At 41.5% G+C, this 22,026-nt stretch overlaps 1 protein-coding gene across 2 annotated transcripts in view; it reads left to right on the top strand.

The window, feature by feature from the left end:
• Nucleotides 1-22,026, top strand: part of pxdn (peroxidasin) — a 245,960-nt gene that overhangs the window by 188,200 nt on the left and 35,734 nt on the right. For both annotated transcript variants that reach the window (XM_043678736.2, XM_043678744.2), the window contains 5 exons: nucleotides 6,464-6,620; nucleotides 7,415-7,523; nucleotides 11,408-11,565; nucleotides 15,740-17,243; nucleotides 18,900-19,034. In XM_043678736.2, the coding sequence (XP_043534671.2) occupies nucleotides 6,464-6,620; nucleotides 7,415-7,523; nucleotides 11,408-11,565; nucleotides 15,740-17,243; nucleotides 18,900-19,034 (2,063 nt within the window). The remainder of the gene's footprint in view (nucleotides 1-6,463; nucleotides 6,621-7,414; nucleotides 7,524-11,407; nucleotides 11,566-15,739; nucleotides 17,244-18,899; nucleotides 19,035-22,026) is intronic.

Consider the following 22,026-nt stretch of genomic DNA (forward strand, 5'->3'; position numbering starts at 1 on the left):
AATACCGTTTATGGACATTGTGTCTTACAGACAAACTTCCGTAGTTTCTAGATTTCATTGGAATGTTTACAAAGTAGAATTATAAAATTAACTGTAAAATTGATCTTCTATTTTGCCTTGATTCCGCAAACTCAAAATTAGTGTAAGGAGCAATTATAACTGTCAATTATAAACACATACAATGCAGATAAGAGCTCAGCAACAATGAAAGCGTCAGTTTGAAAAACTTGTGACTGCCACATTTTATTTTATATAGATAATGCATAAAAGGTTATCTGTTACTGTTTTTGGTTAACAATTTGACACTTCTACATTTATTGTCAGCAGAATGAAAAAGAAAATTATTTTCTAGAGATTATCCTCCAGATGAACTAAAGAGAGGGTAGGACCCCTTAAAGATCAAGGAGGTCAGCTTTGTGTTAAACCCCAGGAGTTGAGGGAGATTCTAAATTAATATTTTGTGTTGGTGTTTACTGTGGAGAAAGAAATGGAACCTAGAGCATGTAGAGAAATAAATTTTGATGTTTTAGAAGCAGTTAACATGACAGAAGAGGAAGTTCTGGAGGTCTTGCAATATGTAAAGGTAGATAAATCTCCAGGACCTGACCTAATGTATCCCAGAATGTTGTGGGATGTAAGGGAGGATACTATGAGAACCCTTGTGGAAATATTTGCATAATTTAGAACTACGGGTGAGTGCCTGATGACTGGAGGGTGGCTTAAACCTTTGTTTAAGAAAGGTTGGATGATATACCTGTGAGTCTGACTTTGGTTCTGAGTAAATTGATAGAATTTATGCACATTTAGAGAGGCAAAATTCTATTAGGGATAGTCAGAATGGTTTAGTACAAGAAAATCATGTCTCCCAAACTTGATTAGGTTTTTTGAGAAAGTTACCAAAAAGATTGATGAGGGCAGAGCAGTAGATGTTATTTAGAAAAGCCTTCAACAGGGTTCCACATGATAGAATAGTTAGTAAAGTTAGGTCACATGGGATTCAGAGTGAGCCTGCCAAATGGATACATAATTGGCTTAATGGCAGGAGATAGCGTAATGGTGGAGGGTTGATTTTCGGACTGCAGGTCTGTGAACAGCGGTGTTCGATAGGGATCAGTTCTGGGTCCTCTTTTGTTTGTCATTTACATAATGATTTGGATGAGAATGTGGAAAGCATGGTTGGTAAGTTTGCGGATGACTCTAAAATTGGTGGCATAGTAGACAGTGAAGAAGGTTATCTAAGGTTACAAAGTGATCTTTATCAATGGGTCAATCTGTTGAAAAATGGCAGATGGAATTCAATCTAGATAAATGCAAGATACTGCATTTTGGTACAGGGTAGGGCATTGGGTAGCATTGTAAAACAGTGGGACCTAAGGGTGCAGGTACATAATTCTTTGAAGTTTGTGTCAGAGACAGACATACAAAAAGGCACTTAGCACGCTTGCCTTCATTGCTCAAACCTTTTGAGTATAGGAGTTGGGGAGTCATGTGGAGGTTGCACAGGACATTGGTAAGGCCTCTTCTGGAATACTGTGTCCAGTGTTGGTCACCCAGTTATGGGAAGGATATTATTAAGCTGGAGAGGGTTTAGAAGAGATTTACCAGGATGTTGCCGGGTATGGAATATTTGAGTTACAAAGAAAGGCTGGATATGCTAGGACTTTTTTTGCTGGAGCATAGGAGGTTGAGAGGTGACCTTATAAAATCATGAGAGACGTAGGTAAGGTCAATAGCAAAGGTCTTTTCTCTAGGATGGGGAGTCCAAAACTATGGGACATAATTTTAAGGTGAAAGGAGAAAGCTTTAAAAGGGACCTGAGGCGCAACTTCTTCCCACACAGGTTGGTTTGTATGTAGACTGAATTACCAGAGAAAGTGGTCAATGTAGGTATAGTTACAACATTTAAAAGATGTTTGGACAATTACATGAATAGGAAAGATCTAGAGGGATATGGACCAAATGCAGGCAAGTGAGACTAGATTAGCTTGGGAAATTTGGTCAGCATGTTCAAGTTGAATCAAAGGGTCTGTTTCCCTACTGTTTGATTATTATTCTATGTTGATAATTTAATGATAAATATAAGCTCCCTTAACCTAGGGCTGTTTTTTAAAACTTCAGGCAAACTTTTTTAACAAAAATCCACATGCCTGGAAGGTTAATGTTTACATTAAGTTTGGTGATTAATTTCATTGGAAGATAACAGCATAGTGGTTCAGTAGCTAGCACTGTAGCCTCACAGTGCTATGGACCTGGGTTCGATTCCAGCCTCAGACGATTGTTTGTGTGAAGTTTGCACGTTCTCCCTGTGTCTGTGTGGGCTTCCTCCCACAATCTAAAGATGTGCACGTCAGGTGGATTGGCCATATTAAATTGTCCTTAATGTTAGGTGCATTAGTCAGAGGGAAATGGGTCTGGGTGGCTTACTCTTCGGAGGGTTGGTGTACACTTCCACACTGTAGGAGATCTAATCTACGACTGAATTTGAAGTTAATTGAATCCTTAATGTGCATAACATTTGCTCTTATTTCACATGTAATACTATATATACCTCACTTATTTTACAATCTTTTTCAACCTGACTGTATAGATACTGCCAAAAAGCCATTTGTGCTTAATCTCATTTCAGTTGGCTTCTCAATCTCAACACCTGATTGCTATTGAAGTGTTAAAGTATGTGGTATGCATCTGTTGGAAGCAGCCAAATACTCCAACAGACATAAAACCTCCAACCTCTGGACTTGGATTCTGATTCATGTCAATCAACGTATTTTATCCTCCTTGTCTGATGTCCTCTGCCATATTTTAAGAAGCTTAAAGTCTATCATTTTGACCATTGCTTTAACTTTTTAACTTTAATGGACTGTAGATCTTCATCAGATTGTACTGGGTGCTTAATTAGACATGAAGACTCATGTTTGGACTCATGAGAGATTTGCACCTCTCAATTTTGCCAGATTGAATTTCTGTTTGTGACTTCTGTACAGGGTGCCAGAGTATCTTTGAAAAGTAAATGCACCTGGTGGTTTACACTTGCACTAAAAATGGAATGGGATTGAAAGAGAGATTTCAAAAATAAACAAGTTGGTGCTATTCTTCCCACGAAAATCCTGTAGTTGAAGTAGAATATAACTGTAAACATGCAAGCCATCTGAGTGATGCAAAGTGGATACACACACACACCCTGTTAATTTCCTTGTATTTAAAATGTTTGTTATACAAAAACATCAATTGTAGGGAATCTCCATCTCCATTGGATGGGAGATAAATTTGGAGATGGAGCACTTTGAACTGTTCTCATGTATCCAAGCAGCAGACATTCGAGCAGCTAAAGCAGCTTTGGGTGAGACCTGGGAACATGTGATAATCAGTTATATGACTTTAGAGAAGACTGAGGAAGAAGACAGAAACAAACATGGAGTCTTATCATGGGAAAGGTTGGAACACAAAGTTTCACAATTGTCTTAATTATAAACCTCTGAAACATTGAACCATGATGTGGTTACACAGACACAGTTGTTTGTGTTTGCAGAGATTATCTTCATGGGAGAGAGAATGTCAAAGATTTGTTGGGCTCATTATAAAGAAGAAGGCAAGTGTTGAGAATATGTGAACCTGAGGTTTCAACCTGTACATTAGCCCCACATTTTAACACAATACAAAGATTTTGATTTTATATGGTCTATCTAAAACTTCTGATTTCAAAACTGAGAGGTATCCACACATTTTATAAAATTAATAGAGGCCCAAGGGCTAGGTGAGCTTTGCATTTTATTCAGGTTAATTGCACTTTAGCAGTTACATAATGTTTATGCATCTATTGACACGTAATGTGACCACACTGTTTTCGTGGTGAGACAATTCTGATGAATTATTAATCCTCATTAATTTTTGATGTGTAATAGATCCCAAAATATCATAGATTCTGCTTCCTTAAGAACAGCATGAGCAGGAAGGGCAAGTCAATGTGGGAAGCATGATGTCATTCATTTTGTACCGAAGAAAAATAAAAGTTGGAAACGTATACCAGCAGATTCAAGATTAGTTCCTCTTATCAGACTTATGAATGTACCTCTCATATCTTAGAGGTGATCATTCTCTGTACCTTCTCTGTAGCTGTAGCACTATATTCAGTGGTCTGTTCTATTACCCTGATATACTGATGTAAGGTATGATTTGCCTGGATAACATGCAAAACATTACTTTTCCCTGTATCTCATTGCTTATGACAATAATAAGTGAAAAAAATTCTAAAAATGATTTGAAGGTAGGAACAATGGCACAGCGAAGAGATGTGGAGGTTCAAGGAAAACAAATGTCAAAATCTGGTGAACAGGTACAGAGAAAAAAAAAAAGTGTTAGTAGAATTAATCTTTATCTCAAAAGGACTTACATCAAAAGAATTGTTTCAGTTTGAGAAAGGTCTTGTTCGATAATGTCTGCAGTACTGCTCCATGCTTCAGAAAGTATGTATTGTTTTGTGAATGAAGAGTCACAAAAATGATACCAGTATGATCTGGTTAATTTATAAGATCAGTTTGCATCGACTAGGATTGCATTCGTTAAAGTAATGAAAATTAATTTGCGATCTAGTCATGCTAATTTGATGAGAAAATACTCTGTAGGGGAGAGGGAAGTCTAGAAGTCAGGGAGATAGATGTAATATACTTGAGAACAAATTGAGAAGGAGCAAGTATTAGTGATTTAGCGATAAATCCCTACGCAAATGAAGTGTATCCAAGGCTGCTGCGGGAGGTGAGGGAGGAGATTGCAAAGGCTCTTGCACTAATTTTGTCTTTTAATTCGGCCACAGCTAGAGTAGTGTGTGTCATTCTGGTTGACACACATAGGAAGGATGTGATTGCTTTAGAAAGGGTGCAGAACATTTCACCAAGATGTTGCCTGGAATAGACAGGCTGGAGAGGCTGAGGGTATTTTCCTTTGAATAGAGAAGGCTGATGGGGGAACACAGTTGAGGTGTACAAAGTTCTCTTTTGTTTCTTTCTTCTGCTCTTTCTTTCATTCGTTCTTTCTTTTGCTCTTTCTTTCATTCGTTCTTTCTTTTGCTCTTTCTTTCACTGTTCTTTCACTTGCTTTCTTTCACTTTTTTTTGCTTTCTCATTTTTTACTCTTTATTTTGTTCTTCATTTCTTTCCCTGCTCTCTCTTTCTTCACTCCTACTTTGGCTGTTTTTTCACACTTTCTTTTTCTTTCTTGTTTTCACTTTCTCACTCTCTTTTTCTTGCAGTTTTTCTTTCTTTCAGCAGCACTGCCAATCCATGTGAATGTTTTAGAATGCAGTCACAAAAACTTTAAAAAGATGTGCTGTGGCCAAGTTGGTCACAGTTGTGGATTCAAGGCCCACTCTAAGGGGAAGGGGGGGGGTGTTCTATAAAGCCCCATACCCATTTCCTGTCTGTCTGCCCCTTCCCCCCCTCCCCCCCACCAGTACATTTTTATCAGCACTGGCGAGGTATATGGAGACTCCTGTGCCTATGGACTAGTTGAGATCCTTAGATGGTCATTTGACCGTCCCTTAATAATCTCGTCCTTCCCCTAGTATAGTTTTCACTTGTTGTGGGAGAACTGCATGCCAAGTGTCTGTTCCAGAAACACTCACTGCGTGGGCTGACAGTAGACATTTGAGAGGATCTTGCCTTGGAACAATAATTACCACTTTTTTATTATTAAGAGCTTTGGGTTTGAAACTGATGGTTACATCATTGGGAGCAATGGGACTGGGGTAAGGTGCAGGGACCCCAGTGTCCTCTGACATCTGACCTCAGGATTTAACAACAAACATTAAGCCTGATACTGAAGTACTGAGGGAGTACTGTCTTTTGGATAAGATGTTAAAGAGAGAGCCTGTGTGTTCTGTCAAGTGGGTGTAAAAGATACCACAGCACTGTTTTTGGGGAAGATTCTGGAATTATTCCTGATGTCATGGTCAATGTTGATCTTCAATCAACTTCAGTAAAACAGATTACCTGACCATTGATGTCCTCACACGCCATATTGTGCATGAATTGGTTGGCACATTTTTTACATTATGACAATTTAGGAATATTTCACTGACTACGGGCCCCATTGAGAGATCCTGTCATCAGGAAAGGCACTATATAAATGCCTTTCGGTTGCTTTCTTTTGTTGTTAACGACTTGTTCAGAGTCAAGCAAGTTATTTAAAGATAACTTTGGTTATATCTTGGGAAGCTATGTTGTACTGGAAATTTTCTTTCCAGAATACTTCAAATTTGTTGCCTAAATGCTGAAATGATATTTAATCTAATATGTATTTAGTAAGTCCTTGTTCAGACATAATACAAAGCTATAATGGCAGCAGTGAATGTCTTTAATCTACTTAAGCTGTTGATTGATAATCTGCGAAGTAATATCAAAGCATTATCTCAAAGATAATGACATTGTCTGTATAAATATACAACAGTGACACAATGTTTTCAATATAGGATGGAATTCAGATTACAGAGAGTGGAAAATTCCACATTAGCCCTGAAGGATTCCTTTTTATTCATGATGTTGGACCTGCAGATCAGGGACGATATGAGTGTGTGGCCAGGAACAGCATTGATCATTCTGCAGCTAGTATGGTGCTGACTGTTGTTGGTAAGTCTATAACATGGGCTTGTGCTGGATCTAATGAGTCTGTTATCATTAACATTGATTGTGAAATTCATGTGGATTAATTTATGAATTTGGTTTAGAATGGATGTGAACACATGGTCAACCTTGCCCTTCCATTTCCTTTTTATTTTGTTACCTCACCTTCACTAAGATTTTCGTGTTTTTCATTTACTGGAATAGCACGGTGGCTCAGTGGTTAGCACTGCTGCCTCACAGCGCCAGGAACCCAGGTTTGCTTCCAGTCTCGGGCAACTGTCTGTGTGGAGTTTATCCAATCTCCTTGTGTCTGCGTGGGTTTCCTCCGGGTGCTCCAGTTTCCTCCCACAGTCCAAAGATGTGCAGGTTAGGTGAATTGGCCTGGCTAAATTGCCTATAGTGTTCAGGGATGTTTTGGTTAGGTGCATTAGTTAGGGGTAAAGGTAGGGAAATGGTTTGGGTGGGATACTGTTGAGAGGATTGGTGTGGACTAGTTGGGCCAATGGGCCTGTTTCCACACTGTAGGAATTCTATGATTCCATGACTTAGCAGCCAGCAGATAAGGGTCCAGATTGTCCCAATGTTGCTACTGTGGCTAATCATCACCTTAACTACCGTGAAAGTTACATGTTTCTGTTATAATGAATAATGCAAAATATGTAGCATTTGGAATTTGTAGCGTGATTGCATAGATACTTTAGTTTTCCTTTGTCATATATCAGCTGTTGATATAAAGTTAAAAATATAATCTAAAATTATCTCTGCTTCCGTCATGTCTAACTTCCCTGTCACCTCAACAGTCCCAGACATTGTTCGAAGTGGAGACACTTTTGTCGAGTCCTCAATCAAAGAAGCCATTCACAGTGTTGACAGTGCCATCAATTCCACTCGTAGAGATTTATTTGAAAGGTAAAAGCAAATTCTGCCGATATGTTCTGCTGGTTTGTGGAGTGTTACTCCGGAATTTCTTTTATATTCCTTGTACAATCTGCTTTTCAAATAGCGCTTTTTGACGGTACATTTAAAAATATTTCACACTTTTGACATTTTCAGAAGAACTTAGGTTCATCCCGTGTTCCAAAAGAAAACAGCTGAAAAGTTACTAGGCATCCTTCATGCCAAGTATCACAGCAGTTATTACTGATTCCAAAAGCACTTAAGTAAATTCCTGCTCCTTCTGCAGAAGTACCTGGTACAGTGCTTAGATTCTGTGTTTACTTATTCCATAGTCCTAGACTCTCTGATATATCTAAAGGGTACACATGTGAGGCTAGCAGCTAATGCCTAAGTTGCAAACCAGTTGTTGGGGAAGATGTAAGTGTGAAAAGTACTGCAAGTATGATGGCCTTTTTTTCTGGATTTAGGCATTTTTGGGTGGATATAACTCAACCAGTTACATCCAGAAAGTATGTGCGACCTGTTGAATTGATCTTGGGAAGAAATGAAATATACAATCTGTATTACAAGTGGTGTGCAAAAGAGAACTTAATTAAGTAAAAAAATGAGGTACTGCCAAATGATACAGTATAGTTTGTTAGACTGCGTGGTCCAAGCATAATCTTATTTTCATTATTACGTTACTGTCCCAATCTTCATCGTGTTTGTAAGAAATGTGTCTGTTAACATGAAAATGTGACATGTCTTAGCTAAAAGCCTTAAGGGTAGACAGCTTTATCTGTCCTTCCATGTCGAGGTGAGGCAGATGGAGTTTTTTGTTTGCCGGGTTGGGGGGGTGGGGGGGGCTAGTATATCTGCAATTTGTTCAGTTGGTCTGCTGCTTCCATTGAGACAACCCAGTGTACCATAGATCACAAAGGGAAAACAATTTTGTGCGAAGTAATTGGGGAGAGAGCAAGGGGCAAGATGAGGAATGAGAGAGAAAGGGCAAGGTGAAATGTGTGGTTAGAACTTCACATTCATCATTGCTTCCACATTGCGTGGCTTGTTCCATTGGTCTTATCGCCCTGAAATGCATTTTTTACGTTTCATTAGTTGTGATTAACAATATAGAGTATTTGGATCAGTTTTATTTTCTTAAAATTGTTCTTGACTTCTAGATTCAGATTGGATAGAGAAAAAATATTATTACAGATCAGCAAAAGCGTCAGAAATGAAGACATTGTCACTTTCTGTGTTTACACTTGTTTATCTTGTTTTCTTATTTAACAGTGTCTCCTTTTTTTTCTTACCTTTCTAACCATGTTGGACGATATAGTGCAGGTATAGTATCAGCTGTATTAGCATTTTATATATTTTGTGAGCTATTGTTGTATCAATTACTTTTGATGCAGCATGATTTGTTTCTATTTATCTGTTAATTTCCCCCTTTAAAATACACTTGAACCTTTTGGCCAGAAAACATTTGTTTTATTTGACACCAGATATTATGGTTTGAGGCCCTTTTTTTTGCACTGGGCTACGTTTTGCATTCAGCAGGATTTGTCAATGTAGTTTGGATATTATGGATTTTATTACATTAAGCATAAAGACATCTTCCTCCTTAACGCAACACACTGACCTCTACACTTCTGAAGCCAGGTGCCAACTCACGGATACCTCCTCCTACTGCCCCCAAGACCACAACGTCGCTTCCCATCGCCAAACTATCACCTCCCAGACCATCCACAACCTTATCACTTCAGGGGATCTCCCACTGTTAGCCTCAAACCTTAGAGTCCGGGAACCCCGCACCGCCTAGTTCCATGTCTTACCCAATATTCACAAACCTGGCCAACTCAGTCGAGGCATCGGCTCCACCTACTCCTGCCCCACCTAAGTTATCTCCGCATACCTTGATACCATCCTGTTGCCTTGGTCCAGGAATTCCCCACATACATTTGGGACACCACCCACACCCTCCACCTCCTCCATGACTTTCAGTTCCCCGAATCCCATAGCCTTATCTTCAGCAAAGACACTAAGTCCTTGTACATATTCATCCGCCATGGCGAAGGCCTCTAAGCCCTCCATTTCTTCTTTTCCCACTGACCCAAGCAGTACCCTTCCACTTATACACTCATCCGATAGGCTGAACTGATTCTCACCCTCTTTCATTTCTCCTTCGAATCCTCCCACTTCCTTCAGACCAAAGGGGTAGCCATGACCACCCACATTGGCCCCAGCTATGCCTGCGTCTTCGTCAAGTACGTGGAACAGTCCATCTTCTGCAGCCATCCCGGCACCATCTTCCACAGCTACACCGGCACACCTTTTCCTCCGTGACATTGATGCCTGCATCGGTGCCACCTCGTGTTCCCACGAGGAGGTTGAACCTTCACGAGCACGTTCCACCCTAACCTCAAGCTCACCTGGACCATTTCGGACACCTCCCTCTCCTTCCTGGACCTCTCTATCTCCATTTCCAGCAACCGACTCAACACAGACATTTACTTCAAACCCACCGATTCCTTCAGTTACCTGGACTACACCTCCCCACCACCCCTGTAAAAATGCTATCCCTTATTCCCAATTCCTCTTCCTCCTCCGTATCTACTCCCAGGAGGACCAATTCCACTCCAGAACATCCCAGATGGCCTCCTTCATCAAGGACCAAAATTTCCCTCCCACATGATCAGCAATACCCTCCAGTGGATCTTCTCCGCTTCCTGCACCTCCATCCTTGAACCCCACCACTCCAAGGACAAACACCCTGGTCCTCACCATCCACCCCACCAGTCTCCAGATATAGTGCATCATCCTCCACCATTTCCGCCACCTACAAACAGTCCCCACAACCAGAGATATATATCCATGTCCACCCCAATCTTTGTTCCACAGAGACCATTCCCTCTGCAATGCCCTTATCAGATCCATGTTCCCCACAAATTCACCATCCACTCCCAGCACCTACCCTTGCCACCACGAGATGTGTAAGACCTGTGCCCACACCTCCCCCTTCACCTCCATCCAAAGGATCCTTTCACGTCTGGCAGATACTTACCTCACCTACCTCATCTACTGTGTCAGTTGCTCTCGATGTGGACCTCTCTACATTGGGGAGACAGGATGCCAACTTGTGGAACGTTTAAGAGAACATCTTTGGGACACATGCACTAAACACCCCACCGCCCTGTGGTCGAATCCTTCAACTTCCCTCCCACTCCGCCAAGAACATGCAAGTTCTCGGCCTCCTCCACTGCCGGATTCTAGCCACCTGACACTTGGAGGAAGAACGCCTCATCTTCCACCTTGGGACCTTACAAACACACAGGATCGCTGTTGATTTCACCAGTTTCCTGATCTCCCCTCCCTTCACCTTATCCCAGAGCCAGTCCCCTTGAACTGTCAATGTTCCTTCCCACCTGTCCACTCCATCACCCACCTTCATCTACCTATCATATTTCCATCTACTTTCCTCCAGCCCCACCGCAGACTCCCATTTATCTCTCAGCCCCCTTGGGCCTCCCATATTCCTAATGAAGAGCTTATGCTCGAAACATTGATTCTCCTGCTCTTCGGATGCTACCTGATTGACTGTGCTTTTCCAGCACCACACTACTTGACTCTGATCTTAAGTGCCTGCAGTCCTCACTTTCTCCTTAACATATCCCCCTTTCAATGTGATTTATTCATGAATGTAACTGGAACAAATGGAAATGATGAAAATGCACTAGAGTAAGATGACAAAAGAGCGAGTATAGTTTTAACACTTTACTTTTTAAGATAGCTGGACTATGTTGAACTGAACCATGTTTCAAAAGAATCCAATTTGATCATCACATATGTAACAATTGCATGCGTTTGGATTGGAATACTAATGAGGTCTTCTTTGTCTCAAAATTATCCTCTGACAGACGGCCTCAAACCCCAAATGAACTACTTGCCTTGTTCCGATATCCACGACTTCCGATTGTTTTTGATCTCGCAAGAGCAGGAGAAATTTTTGAACGAACTCTGCAGCTCATTCAGGAACATGTCAACAATGGACTGATGGTTGATCTGAATGGAACGGGTCAGTAAGGATGGACACCACTATTTGCTTCAATGTGATAGAACTTTAATAAGCAAGTCTTTCCATGATCAAACTAATTAACTTACACCTTTGTTGATGCACATGTTAATTTATTGATATTATGCAATGTAGCTTAATTAAAGCGGCTGAAGTTTTGCCATTTTTGTTTCCTTGGGGATTGTCAACATACATCCACCAAACAACCCCGAAAACAGATTATATTGTCAAAAAACTAGTTGCTGTTGATGTAAGGAAGTTGTCTGTTATATTTACTAGATTTCAGTAGTGGCCATTCTTTAAATATGTTGTATCGTGTTTTGAAAGAAAGGAAGACATTCATTTCACAGCAAGCATTAACATGATTTGGATAGCCATGGTGTGCTGGTTGTTGCTGGGAATGGGAGATTTGAGTTAATAGGAGAGGCTGGATAGGTTGGGACTTTTTTTCCCACTGGAGTGTAAGAGTTTGAGAGGTGACCTGATAAAGGTTCATAAAATCAAAGGGGGTGTCAGTGAGATGAATGGCAGGTGTCTTTTCAAGAGGATAGGGGATTTTAAGACTGGGGTCTGTTTTTAAAGGGAGAGGAGAAGGATTTAAAAATGATATGAGGGCAACTGAGAGAGTGGTTCATGTGTGGAACAAACTTTGAAGAAGTGGTGGATGCAGGTACAGTTACAATGTTTAAAAGACATTTGGATATGTGCATGAATAAGAAAGGTTTGGAGGGAACTGGGCTACACAAAGGTGTATAGGACCACATTAGTTTAAGATTATGGTTGACATGGACAAATTGGACTGAAGGACTGTTTTGATGCTGTATGACTCTATGACTATTAGTTTTAGTGCGCTCAATTTCTGCATCAAGCTTGCAAGGTGAACAAATGCTAAGAGCGTTAGTTGCAAGTTTCCTGATGAGGCCTATATTATAGCATGAGGAGCCACATGAATGCAAGTGTGTGTATTGACCAATGATGATAGGCTTTCAGAAATCACAATGGGCAACCCAGTGCGGGGCTACCTAATGTACAGACCTCTGAACAATTCCATACAGGGTTTAGTTTTAAAGACAGACTATATAAACATTTCCTGTACTTATCAACAGTGGACTTAGATTGTCCTGTGGCAGAAGTGGGTTGCTGCAAATGCTGGAGATTAGAGTCAAGATTAGAGTGGTGCTGGAAAAGCACAGCAGGTCAGACAGCATCTGAGGAGCAGGAAAGTCGACATTTCGGGTAAAAGCCTGATGAAGGGACTTTGCCCAAAATGTTGATTTTCCTGCTCCTCGGATGTTGCCTGATCTGCTGTGCTTTTCCAGCACCACTCTAATCTTGACTCGCATTGTCCTACATTGTGTTCTGACATGCGTAAAAATTAGCTTGTGAACAGACTCCAGAATGGAACCCATTCACAACCCAGGGACGCAATAGATCTCCCAACAAGAACACCAAGGGAAGTAACTGGTCTATCTCAAACTTGAATTTGAGCTTGGGATGCAGTGTATTGAGGTGTGCACAGAAATCATTACACATGGTAGCAGATTTAAAAATCAGAAACACATTGCCTAAATATCAGAAATATGCAAGGAGTCAAACTTTATTTACATAAGCTTCATGTCCAACAGTTGGCTGAGGGATTCAACCAGGATGTTCCTTCAGTTGTCTGTAATAGGCAGAGTCAAGACCAGACTCCTCTGTCTATGCTTCTGAAACCCAAAACAAAACACTTACTGTAAGATGCTATTCCATGATTGGGTAGCACTTGCCAAACAAGCCTGAGATTTTAAAATGTTTAGCCAAGCTTGTAACATAGCTCATTTATCCTTGCTAGAATTGACATACACTTTTATGCAGCGATGTGTTCTTTGTAAACAACAGGAATATGTTCAAATAAAGTAAAGAAGATCTGAAACAACAACAGAAATTGCTGGTGAAACTCAGCAGGTCTGGCAACATCTGTGGGAAAAAAGCTGAGTTAACGTTTGGAGTCTTGTGACTCTTGCTCAGGAATATGTTCAAGCCTTAGCCCTCTTTTTGAACAACACTGGAAGTTGCCAATACCTCAGCCAATGAAAGGCGACTTTCAGCTAATCCTTCAAAGCTGTTTCCTCTTAATATAAATTGTTGCGGTGGTTTAAAAGTCTGACATTCTTATGTTTGTCTTGATGTGTACAAGATGAAAACCTTTAGCAACATGCCATTATTTTCAACAATATTCAAGCCCTGCACATCTTAGTGACTGAGAGATAAATAATGGGATGTAATGGCAATAACTGGGTTCTGTTAATTGCCTGCGTGGAATAGCTTTGTTTCTGATTTTGAAACTGATTAAATTCCATGGGGCTGTTAAGTTTCCTAATGCACATTCAACAAATTAGTTGAAATATTTGCCTCTCCTGAGTTTGAATACAAAAAAACTCTAAATATTTTCCAACAAGCTGCTGGTGTCATCATTTTCGTAGTTTTATCTTGCTTATTTAAGCAAAGGAATCACAAAGTCAAGATTAGAGTGATGCTGGAAAAGCACAGCAGGTTAGGCAGCATCCACAGAGCAGGAAAATCAATGTTTCAGGCAGGAGTAACTCATCAGCCTGAAACGTTGATTTTTCTGCTCCTCGCATGCTGCCTGACCTGCTGTGCTTTTCCAGCACCACTCTAATCTTGACTCTAAACTCCAGCACCTGCAGTCCTCACTTTCGCCAAAAGGAATCACAAAGTCTAACACTGAGTTAGGGCAAGTGTGCTGCTTTAATTTTACACAATGTACAGCTCCCTGCTGGATAAATAATATCACTGAAACAAATGTGGTCTTAACTGGAACATCCAGAAGCTGTGTTTACTTGCCATCCCCATTGTTTTGTCATTCAAATGAGTGCATCCTTGCCCCAACTCTAATTATGAGTATGTTGCAATAAGTCACTATTGTTTATATTATTTTGGAATAAAGGTAACCATATTACAAATATCTAACTATGAAACTGTGTATCCAGTCCCCTCCCATTTCTCTCGGTGGTAATGACAGGAGATGTTCCCGTTTTCGTTTTACACTGTGAGATTTAATTTCGGGACAATGGTGTGAATTTCTCCAAATCAGAGAGCTGTCATCCCAACTCCCAGTGAACTCACATCATTGTAGGAGTTCCTCAAGGTGACAATCTTCAGCTGCACCTCATTGTAAGGTCAAAGGTGGGGAGGTTTGTTGATGATTGCGCAATGTTCTCCACCATTTCAAACTGAAGCAATCCATATCCAAATGTCTGGATGAGATGGATAGACTTGAGTCTTGGTCTGATGAATGGCAAGTAACATCTGTGCCATAGAAGGACCAGGCAATGACTGTCACCAGCAAAAGGCAATCCAGTCATCACCCCTTGATTATTAATGACATTTTCACCACTCAATCCACCACTGAGCATGTTAATTGAGCCATAGGGAAAGCAAATAGAACATTGATCTTTACTTCAAAAGAAATAGCATTTTGAAAATAGGGAGGTATTACTAAAAGGCACTAGTCAGATCACAGCTGAAATACTGTGACCAGTTTCAGCCTCTTTATCTAAGGAAGATGCACTGGCACTGGAGGCAGTCCAGAGAAGGCTCACCAGGCTGATTCTGGGTATGGAAGGACTGTTTTGTGCATAGTTGTTGAGTAGGTTGAACCAGTGCTCATTGGAGTTTAGATTGAGAGACTGCCTTATTGAAATGTTCACGATTCTCAGGGGGCTTGACAGGGTGGATGCTAAGATGTTGTTTCCCCTTGTGGTAGAACCTAGGGCCAATGTGCCTAATCTTAGAAAAAGGGTGTCTCCCATTTAAGACAGAGGTGTGGAGGTATTTCCTCTCAGAAGGTAATGAATCTGTGGAATTCTTTACCACTGTAGGCTATAAAGATTGGGTTGTTGAGTGTATGCAAGATGTATATCGAATCTTCTGTAATGGGTAAGGGAAACAAGGGTATGAGGAAAAGGCAGGAAAGTGAAGTTGAGGATGATCAGATCAAACAGACTATATCTGCTTTTACATCTTGTTATACTGTGGTCACCACGCAGAATATTTTGATACATACTCTGATTGGATTTTTCTCTACAACTAACGTTGGATATTTCATTCACGTGCACACAGTGTTTGAATATATGCAGAAAAATGATTTCAATTTGTTTTTCTCTTCTTCTAATAGGTTTTCGCTATAATGACCTTTTGTCTCCAAGGTTCTTGAACTTGGTTGCCAATCTGTCTGGCTGCACTGCCCACCGCCGAATCAATAACTGCTCGGACATTTGTTTTCATCAGAAGTACCGATCACATGACGGAACATGCAACAATCTCCAGCATCCCATGTGGGGAGCTTCTCTTACTGCCTTTGAGCGCCTCTTGAAACCAGTCTATGAAAACGGGTTTAATTTGCCAAGAGGCATTAATCGCAACCAATTTTACAATGGATTTCCTCTCCCCTTACCCCGTCTCATTTCAACCACTCTAGTCGGCACTGAGACCATTACACCCGATGACCAGTACACACACATGTTAATGCAGTGGGGTCAGTTCCTTGACCATGACATAGACCTAACCGTTGCAGCACTAAGCCTTTCCAGGTTTTCAGATGGTCAGCACTGCAGTTCCGTCTGCACCAACGATCCTCCGTGCTTTCCCATCCTAATTCCTCAAAATGACCCCAGAGTGCGGAACGGAGCACGATGCATGTTCTTCGTGCGCTCCAGCCCCGTATGTGGAAGTGGGATGACGTCTTTGTTAATGGAGTCGGTGTATCCCCGCGAGCAGATCAACCAGTTGACTTCGTATATCGATGCGTCCAATGTCTATGGGAGTTCAGACCAGGAAGCTGGAGAAATACGTGACTTAGCCAGTCAACGGGGCCTGTTAAAGCAAGGGATAGCGCATCGATTAGGGAAACCACTTCTACCATTTGCTACGGGTCCACCAACTGAATGTATGAGAGATGAAAATGAAAGTCCCATTCCTTGTTTCTTGGCAGGGGATCAGCGTTCCAACGAACACATGGGTTTAACGAGTATGCACACAGTCTGGTTCAGGGAACACAATCGAATCGCCACCGAGCTCCTCAAATTAAATCCACATTGGGATGGTGAAACAATCTATCATGAATCCCGTAAAATCGTGGGTGCCCAGATGCAGCACATAACCTATAGCCATTGGCTACCTAAAATCCTCGGTGACATTGGAATGAAGAAGGTTGGAGATTATAAAGGCTATGATCCAAATGTTAATGCGGGAATAGTGAATGTATTTGCCACTGCGGCTTTTAGGTTTGGACACTCGTTGATCAACCCTATCCTCTACCGCTTGGGCGATACATTTCAACCCATTCCTCAAGGCCACCTTCCCCTTCACAAAGCATTCTTCTCCCCCTTCAGGATAGTGAACGAGGGTGGCATTGACCCATTGCTTCGAGGTTTGTTTGCTGTACCAGGGAAAATGCGAGTCCCAACAGAGCTGGTTAACACAGAACTAACCGAGCGACTCTTCTCCATGGCACATGCAGTGGCACTGGATCTAGCTTCAATGAACATTCAGAGAGGTAGAGATCATGGGATACCTCCTTACAATGATTACAGAGTGTACTGCAATCTAAGTTCGGCTCATGAATTTGAGGACCTGAAAAAGGAAATTAAGAATCCACGAATTAGGGAGAAACTCATGAAGTAAGTGTTATCTGTTGGAAACCTTATCCTGTAAATACAGATTATTGACATATAGGGGCACCAATTTTTACACTAACGGTAATTCTGACATCCTTTAATTGTGGTGCTTCATTTGCATCGTACCAATTTTATTTTTATTCATTCATGTGGGTATCACCAGCTAGGCCTGCACTTATTGTCCATCTCTAGTTGCCCAGCGGGCTGATAAGAGTCAACCACATATGCTGTGGGTCTGGAGTCACATGTTGGCCAGACCAGGTAGGGATGACAGTTTCCTTCCCTAAAGGATGTTAGTGAGCCAGATAGATTTTTCCACAAATCGACAATGGATTCATGGTCATCAGTACACTCTTAATTCACGATTTTCATTTAATTCAGATTCCACCATATGCCATGGCAAGATCCAGACTCAGGTCCCCAGAACGGGACCTGGGTCTCTGGACTAAGAGTCCAGTGATAATGCCATAGGCTGTCACCTCAAGAGGCTAACAAAATGGATAACTTGACAGGACAACTGGGAGAGAATAGGCCTGTGGAGCCAGGTCAGGAGAGATCTAGAGTCAATAGGTGTGAAGCAGGAAAAGCACGGTCAGGCAGCATCTGAGAAGCAGCAAAGTCAATGCTTTGTGCTCCTCTTCTGCTGCCTGACCTGCTGTGCTTTTCCAGCTTCACATCAATTGGCTCTGGCTTCCAGCATCTGCAGTCCTTACTATCTCCAGCGGAGACATCTAGCCTCTGTGGAGCTGGCATAAGACTGAAGGCTCCTCTGAGAGATGTGATGGCATAGTGCTGGCCGGGTAACAAGTGCAAAGAGCCACTTGTCTTCAGAGTTAGCAGTGCCCACCTCCATTCTACTGGAAAGTTTTCCAATCCCTGTCAGTTCCACATTATGCTCACAATTGCATTGCAGGAACCCAATTTAAATAGGTTCATAAGTGTGTCGATTTTAAGGCCACAGTGAGGCCTGAAATGTGTGAAAATGAATGAAAAAGTTTCAATTAGATGGATCCAGCACACAAACTGAATGTGGAATTAATGATCAACTGACATACAGGTCACACTAGTGACTACCAGACTGACTAATGAGGACATTCTGCCTTCGCCCAAGTTATCCTGAGTGGCTTGCTAAGCTTCAGTGTGGACTTGCTGGGCTGAAGGGCCTGGATCCACACTGTAGGGATTCTAATTCTTTTGTTGGCCACCGAGGTGAAATTCAGAGGACTTTTCTATGTTGTATCTTCACATACTTTCTCCCCTTTGGGTTAAAACTAGTTGATGATGGTCTGACATCACTCACAGACCAGACTGGATAATGATGGCCGGTTTTCTTCCTTTACCACTATCCTGGCTACTTGCTTCAAACTACTTTGGTAGGAGTTGGACACACATCCCCATGTTTTTAATCCAGGCCTTTAAATGACTATTACCAATGAAGTAACCACTATATTATCATACCCCCTAAAATTGAATTGAATGAGCTACTTTAAAACTCAAGTAAGTAAAGATCAAAAACTTCTGATGTTAGAAATCTGAAACAGATAATGTTGAAAATGCTAACTGGTCAGTTAAGCAGAGAGCAGATTAATTAATATTTCAGGTATGTAACTTTTATCAAAACTCCATGTAATGTTTCTCTTCTCTTATTGATTCTTACAGTTTATATGGTACACCCTTGAACATAGATCTGTTTCCTGCGTTACTGGTGGAGGACTTGATACCTGGAACCAGACTAGGACCAACACTTCTGTGCTTATTGGTTACACAATTTAAACGCCTTAGAGATGGCGATAGGTAAGCAGCAACCAGTGTAATGTAAGTTTATTTTGTTTATTTCAGCCCTGCCTTCAGTTTCGTACTTAAGATCTCCGTGATATGTAAATACGTCTTAGAAGACCACCGTCCCTGAGGGAGATTCGTTTCCAAATATGTGCATTTGCATTCCTAATAAGCTATTGGGTTATGATCGTCTGGTAGAATACAAGTCACTTAGCCTGGAGGATGCCAAATTTGACTGCTGTTGAGGGGCTATAAGTCAGACACAATGCTCTGAAGTCGAAAGTGGAGAAAACAACTTAGATTCCTACTCCAGATTTGCTTCCAGTGCACTGTTCCAGACTGAGGACATGTGTAAGGCAGACTTGTCCTTTTGTCAAGCTTTAGTCTCATGTCAAGATCTGCTGAAGATCCATGACCTTCTCACTCCAGATGAAAATCCTTTCAATTGAACCACGTTGATGCATTTGGAGGTAGCCTTATCTCATTTCTTCACAATTCCTCAACATTGCTTCCCAGCCACCAAATCATTTTCAGCTGCAATTGCTTTTGTTACATCGACAAATAAGTTCAATATCTTACACACTAAGGTTCCAGAAATGAGATGAGTGATTTGGCTTGTGATGAGAAAGGAATTTTGGATGGGTCATAGGGCTGTCATCATTTGCGAAGAGCTGTGAGATTTTTCCAGACTTACTTGACCCAATGTAGAAATGAAATGAGGCCCTATGTTAACACCTCATCTGGAAATTGCACTTCTTAGACATAGTGTTCCCTTAGTACCATGCTACAGAGTGTATTTGATGCCAAAGATCCAGAGTATGGCAGTGATTCCATGACCACCTCATTTAAGATGAAAATCCTCACAATTGAGCCAAACATGCAGATGTACATTTTTACTGAGGGGGAACATGATCACAATTAGCTATTATGCTACTTAACCTTCTGACATTCCTTGTCTGAGTAAAGAGAGCATGAACTCTTGGACAGATATTGGAGAGATTGCAACCAGATCACCAAGATCTTCTGACTGAGAGAGCAGGGTCGAGTGGCCTTATCCTGCATGTATTTTCTTAAGTTACTCTCCTGCCCTTCCCACCTACCATGTTTATCCCTGACCTGCACTTTCTTGTCTCTGTCTCCTGACCTTCTCTCTCTCTCCAGACCCTTCCCTCTCCGTCTCTCCCAACTCTCCCTCTCTTCCTTGCCTTTCCTGACTGTCCCTCTCATTTCCTTCCCTCTCCCGCCGTCCCTCCTTTTTCCCTTTCCCTCTTATCTTCACGCTCATTCCAGATCGCAAAAATAAGTGGCTATTGAGATAGTAGATGCGTTAATTTTAATTTTCCAGAATTCCCTAGATTATGTAAAGCTTACAAAATAATTATTACAGCACTTCTATTCAAGAAAGGAGGGAAACAGAAAGTCAGGACAGTTTGCCTGAATTCTGTCATGGAGAAAATTGAGGAATATGTTATTGAGGAGGTTGAAGCAGGAAGCTTAGAACATCTGAATGCAGTATGTCAGATTGTATTGTGGCTTTGTGCAAGGGAAATTGTGTTTGACAATTTATTAGTGTTCTACAAAGAAGTAACAAGCAACACGAATAAAGAGGAGCCTATAGATTTGGTGTGCTTAAATTTCCAAAAGACTTTTTGGCAAGCTGTCATTTTAAAGGTTATTGCATAATATAAGAGCTCATAATGTATGAGCAACATATTTATCATGGGTAAAAGGATTGGATAACCAACAGGAAGCAAGATGTAGGGATAAATAGTTTATTTCAGGTTGGCACACTATAACCACCAGAGCAGCACAGGGATCAGAGCCGGGGCCTCAACTATTTACAATGTAAATTAATGACTTGGATCAAAGGATCATATATTTAGATTTGCTGACAACACAAAGATAGGTGGAAGAATCAGTTGTGAAGAGTACATGGGTAGAATTTTGTTGAGACACAAATCTCCCATCAGCTGGCCAGTGAGAGACCAATGCTGCTGCTTCTAGGGAAGATTTGATGAACCAGACATCAATCAGTCATTGATGAGGCCACCGGCTGGTGTCCTCCTCAGAGAGAGAGATGGGAGGCTGAGAAATTTTGTGGTAAGCAGTGCCTTAGAGGATTAGTGGTTGCTGGCAGAAGACCATCCCAGAATCACAGAATTGCATAGAACCCAGGGCAAAGGTCAGAGATATCACTTGAGGACCTCAATTGGTGACAGTGCAGCAAGCTTCACCATGAACCTTTTGCCCAGAACTTAATTCTGACAAATGTGGGTTGGCAGTGGGGCTTTGATACACCTCTACTCTGCCTAATTACTTCCTTTCCCCAGACACATATTCCCCTCCCCTCTCCCATCAGCATTCTGCAGGGACTGTTCCTGCAGGACACCCTGGCCCACTTCTCCTGCACTCCCAACACCTGCCCACATCCCCATGACACTTTCCCTTTCAACTGCTAAAGGTGCAACACTTGTCTGTTACCTCCCACCCCACCACCACCACAACGACCACAGAAGTTGGCATCATCCAAACAGATGTGACATAGCTGGAGAAACTGGGTATGTGGAATAAAGTACGTACAACTAGGGCACATAGTTTCAAAATAAGGAGTTTTCAGTTGCAGGTAAGGAGAATTTTGTCTGTTTAAGGTTTGTTACTCAGCAAAGTTCTTCCTGCGGAAAGCAATGGAGGCAAGGTCATGAATATTTTTAAGGCAAAGTTCAATTCTTGATTGCCAAGCAAGTCAAAGTTAATACAGGGCAAACAGGAAAGTAAAAGTGAGTCCTAAGTCAGATCCACCATGATCTTAACAAAGGCAGAGCACACTCAAGTCACTGAGTAGCCTACTCCTGTTCCTATTTTGTGTTTTCATATATAGGGAGAGTGGAAGGGGTTGAAGACACCAGCAGCAAGTGAGGACAGCAGTGAGCCAGAGGAAACTGGAGATTGGGTGAAGACATGAAGCGAGAAGGAAGAGGATCATGGTAGGAAAGCAGCCAGTGGGGAG

The sequence above is a fragment of the Chiloscyllium plagiosum genome, unplaced genomic scaffold (assembly GCF_037043375.1).
Source record: "Chiloscyllium plagiosum isolate Xiang-an unplaced genomic scaffold, Cpla_swu_hap1 HiC_scaffold_3, whole genome shotgun sequence".
Lineage (NCBI taxonomy): Eukaryota > Metazoa > Chordata > Chondrichthyes > Orectolobiformes > Hemiscylliidae > Chiloscyllium > Chiloscyllium plagiosum.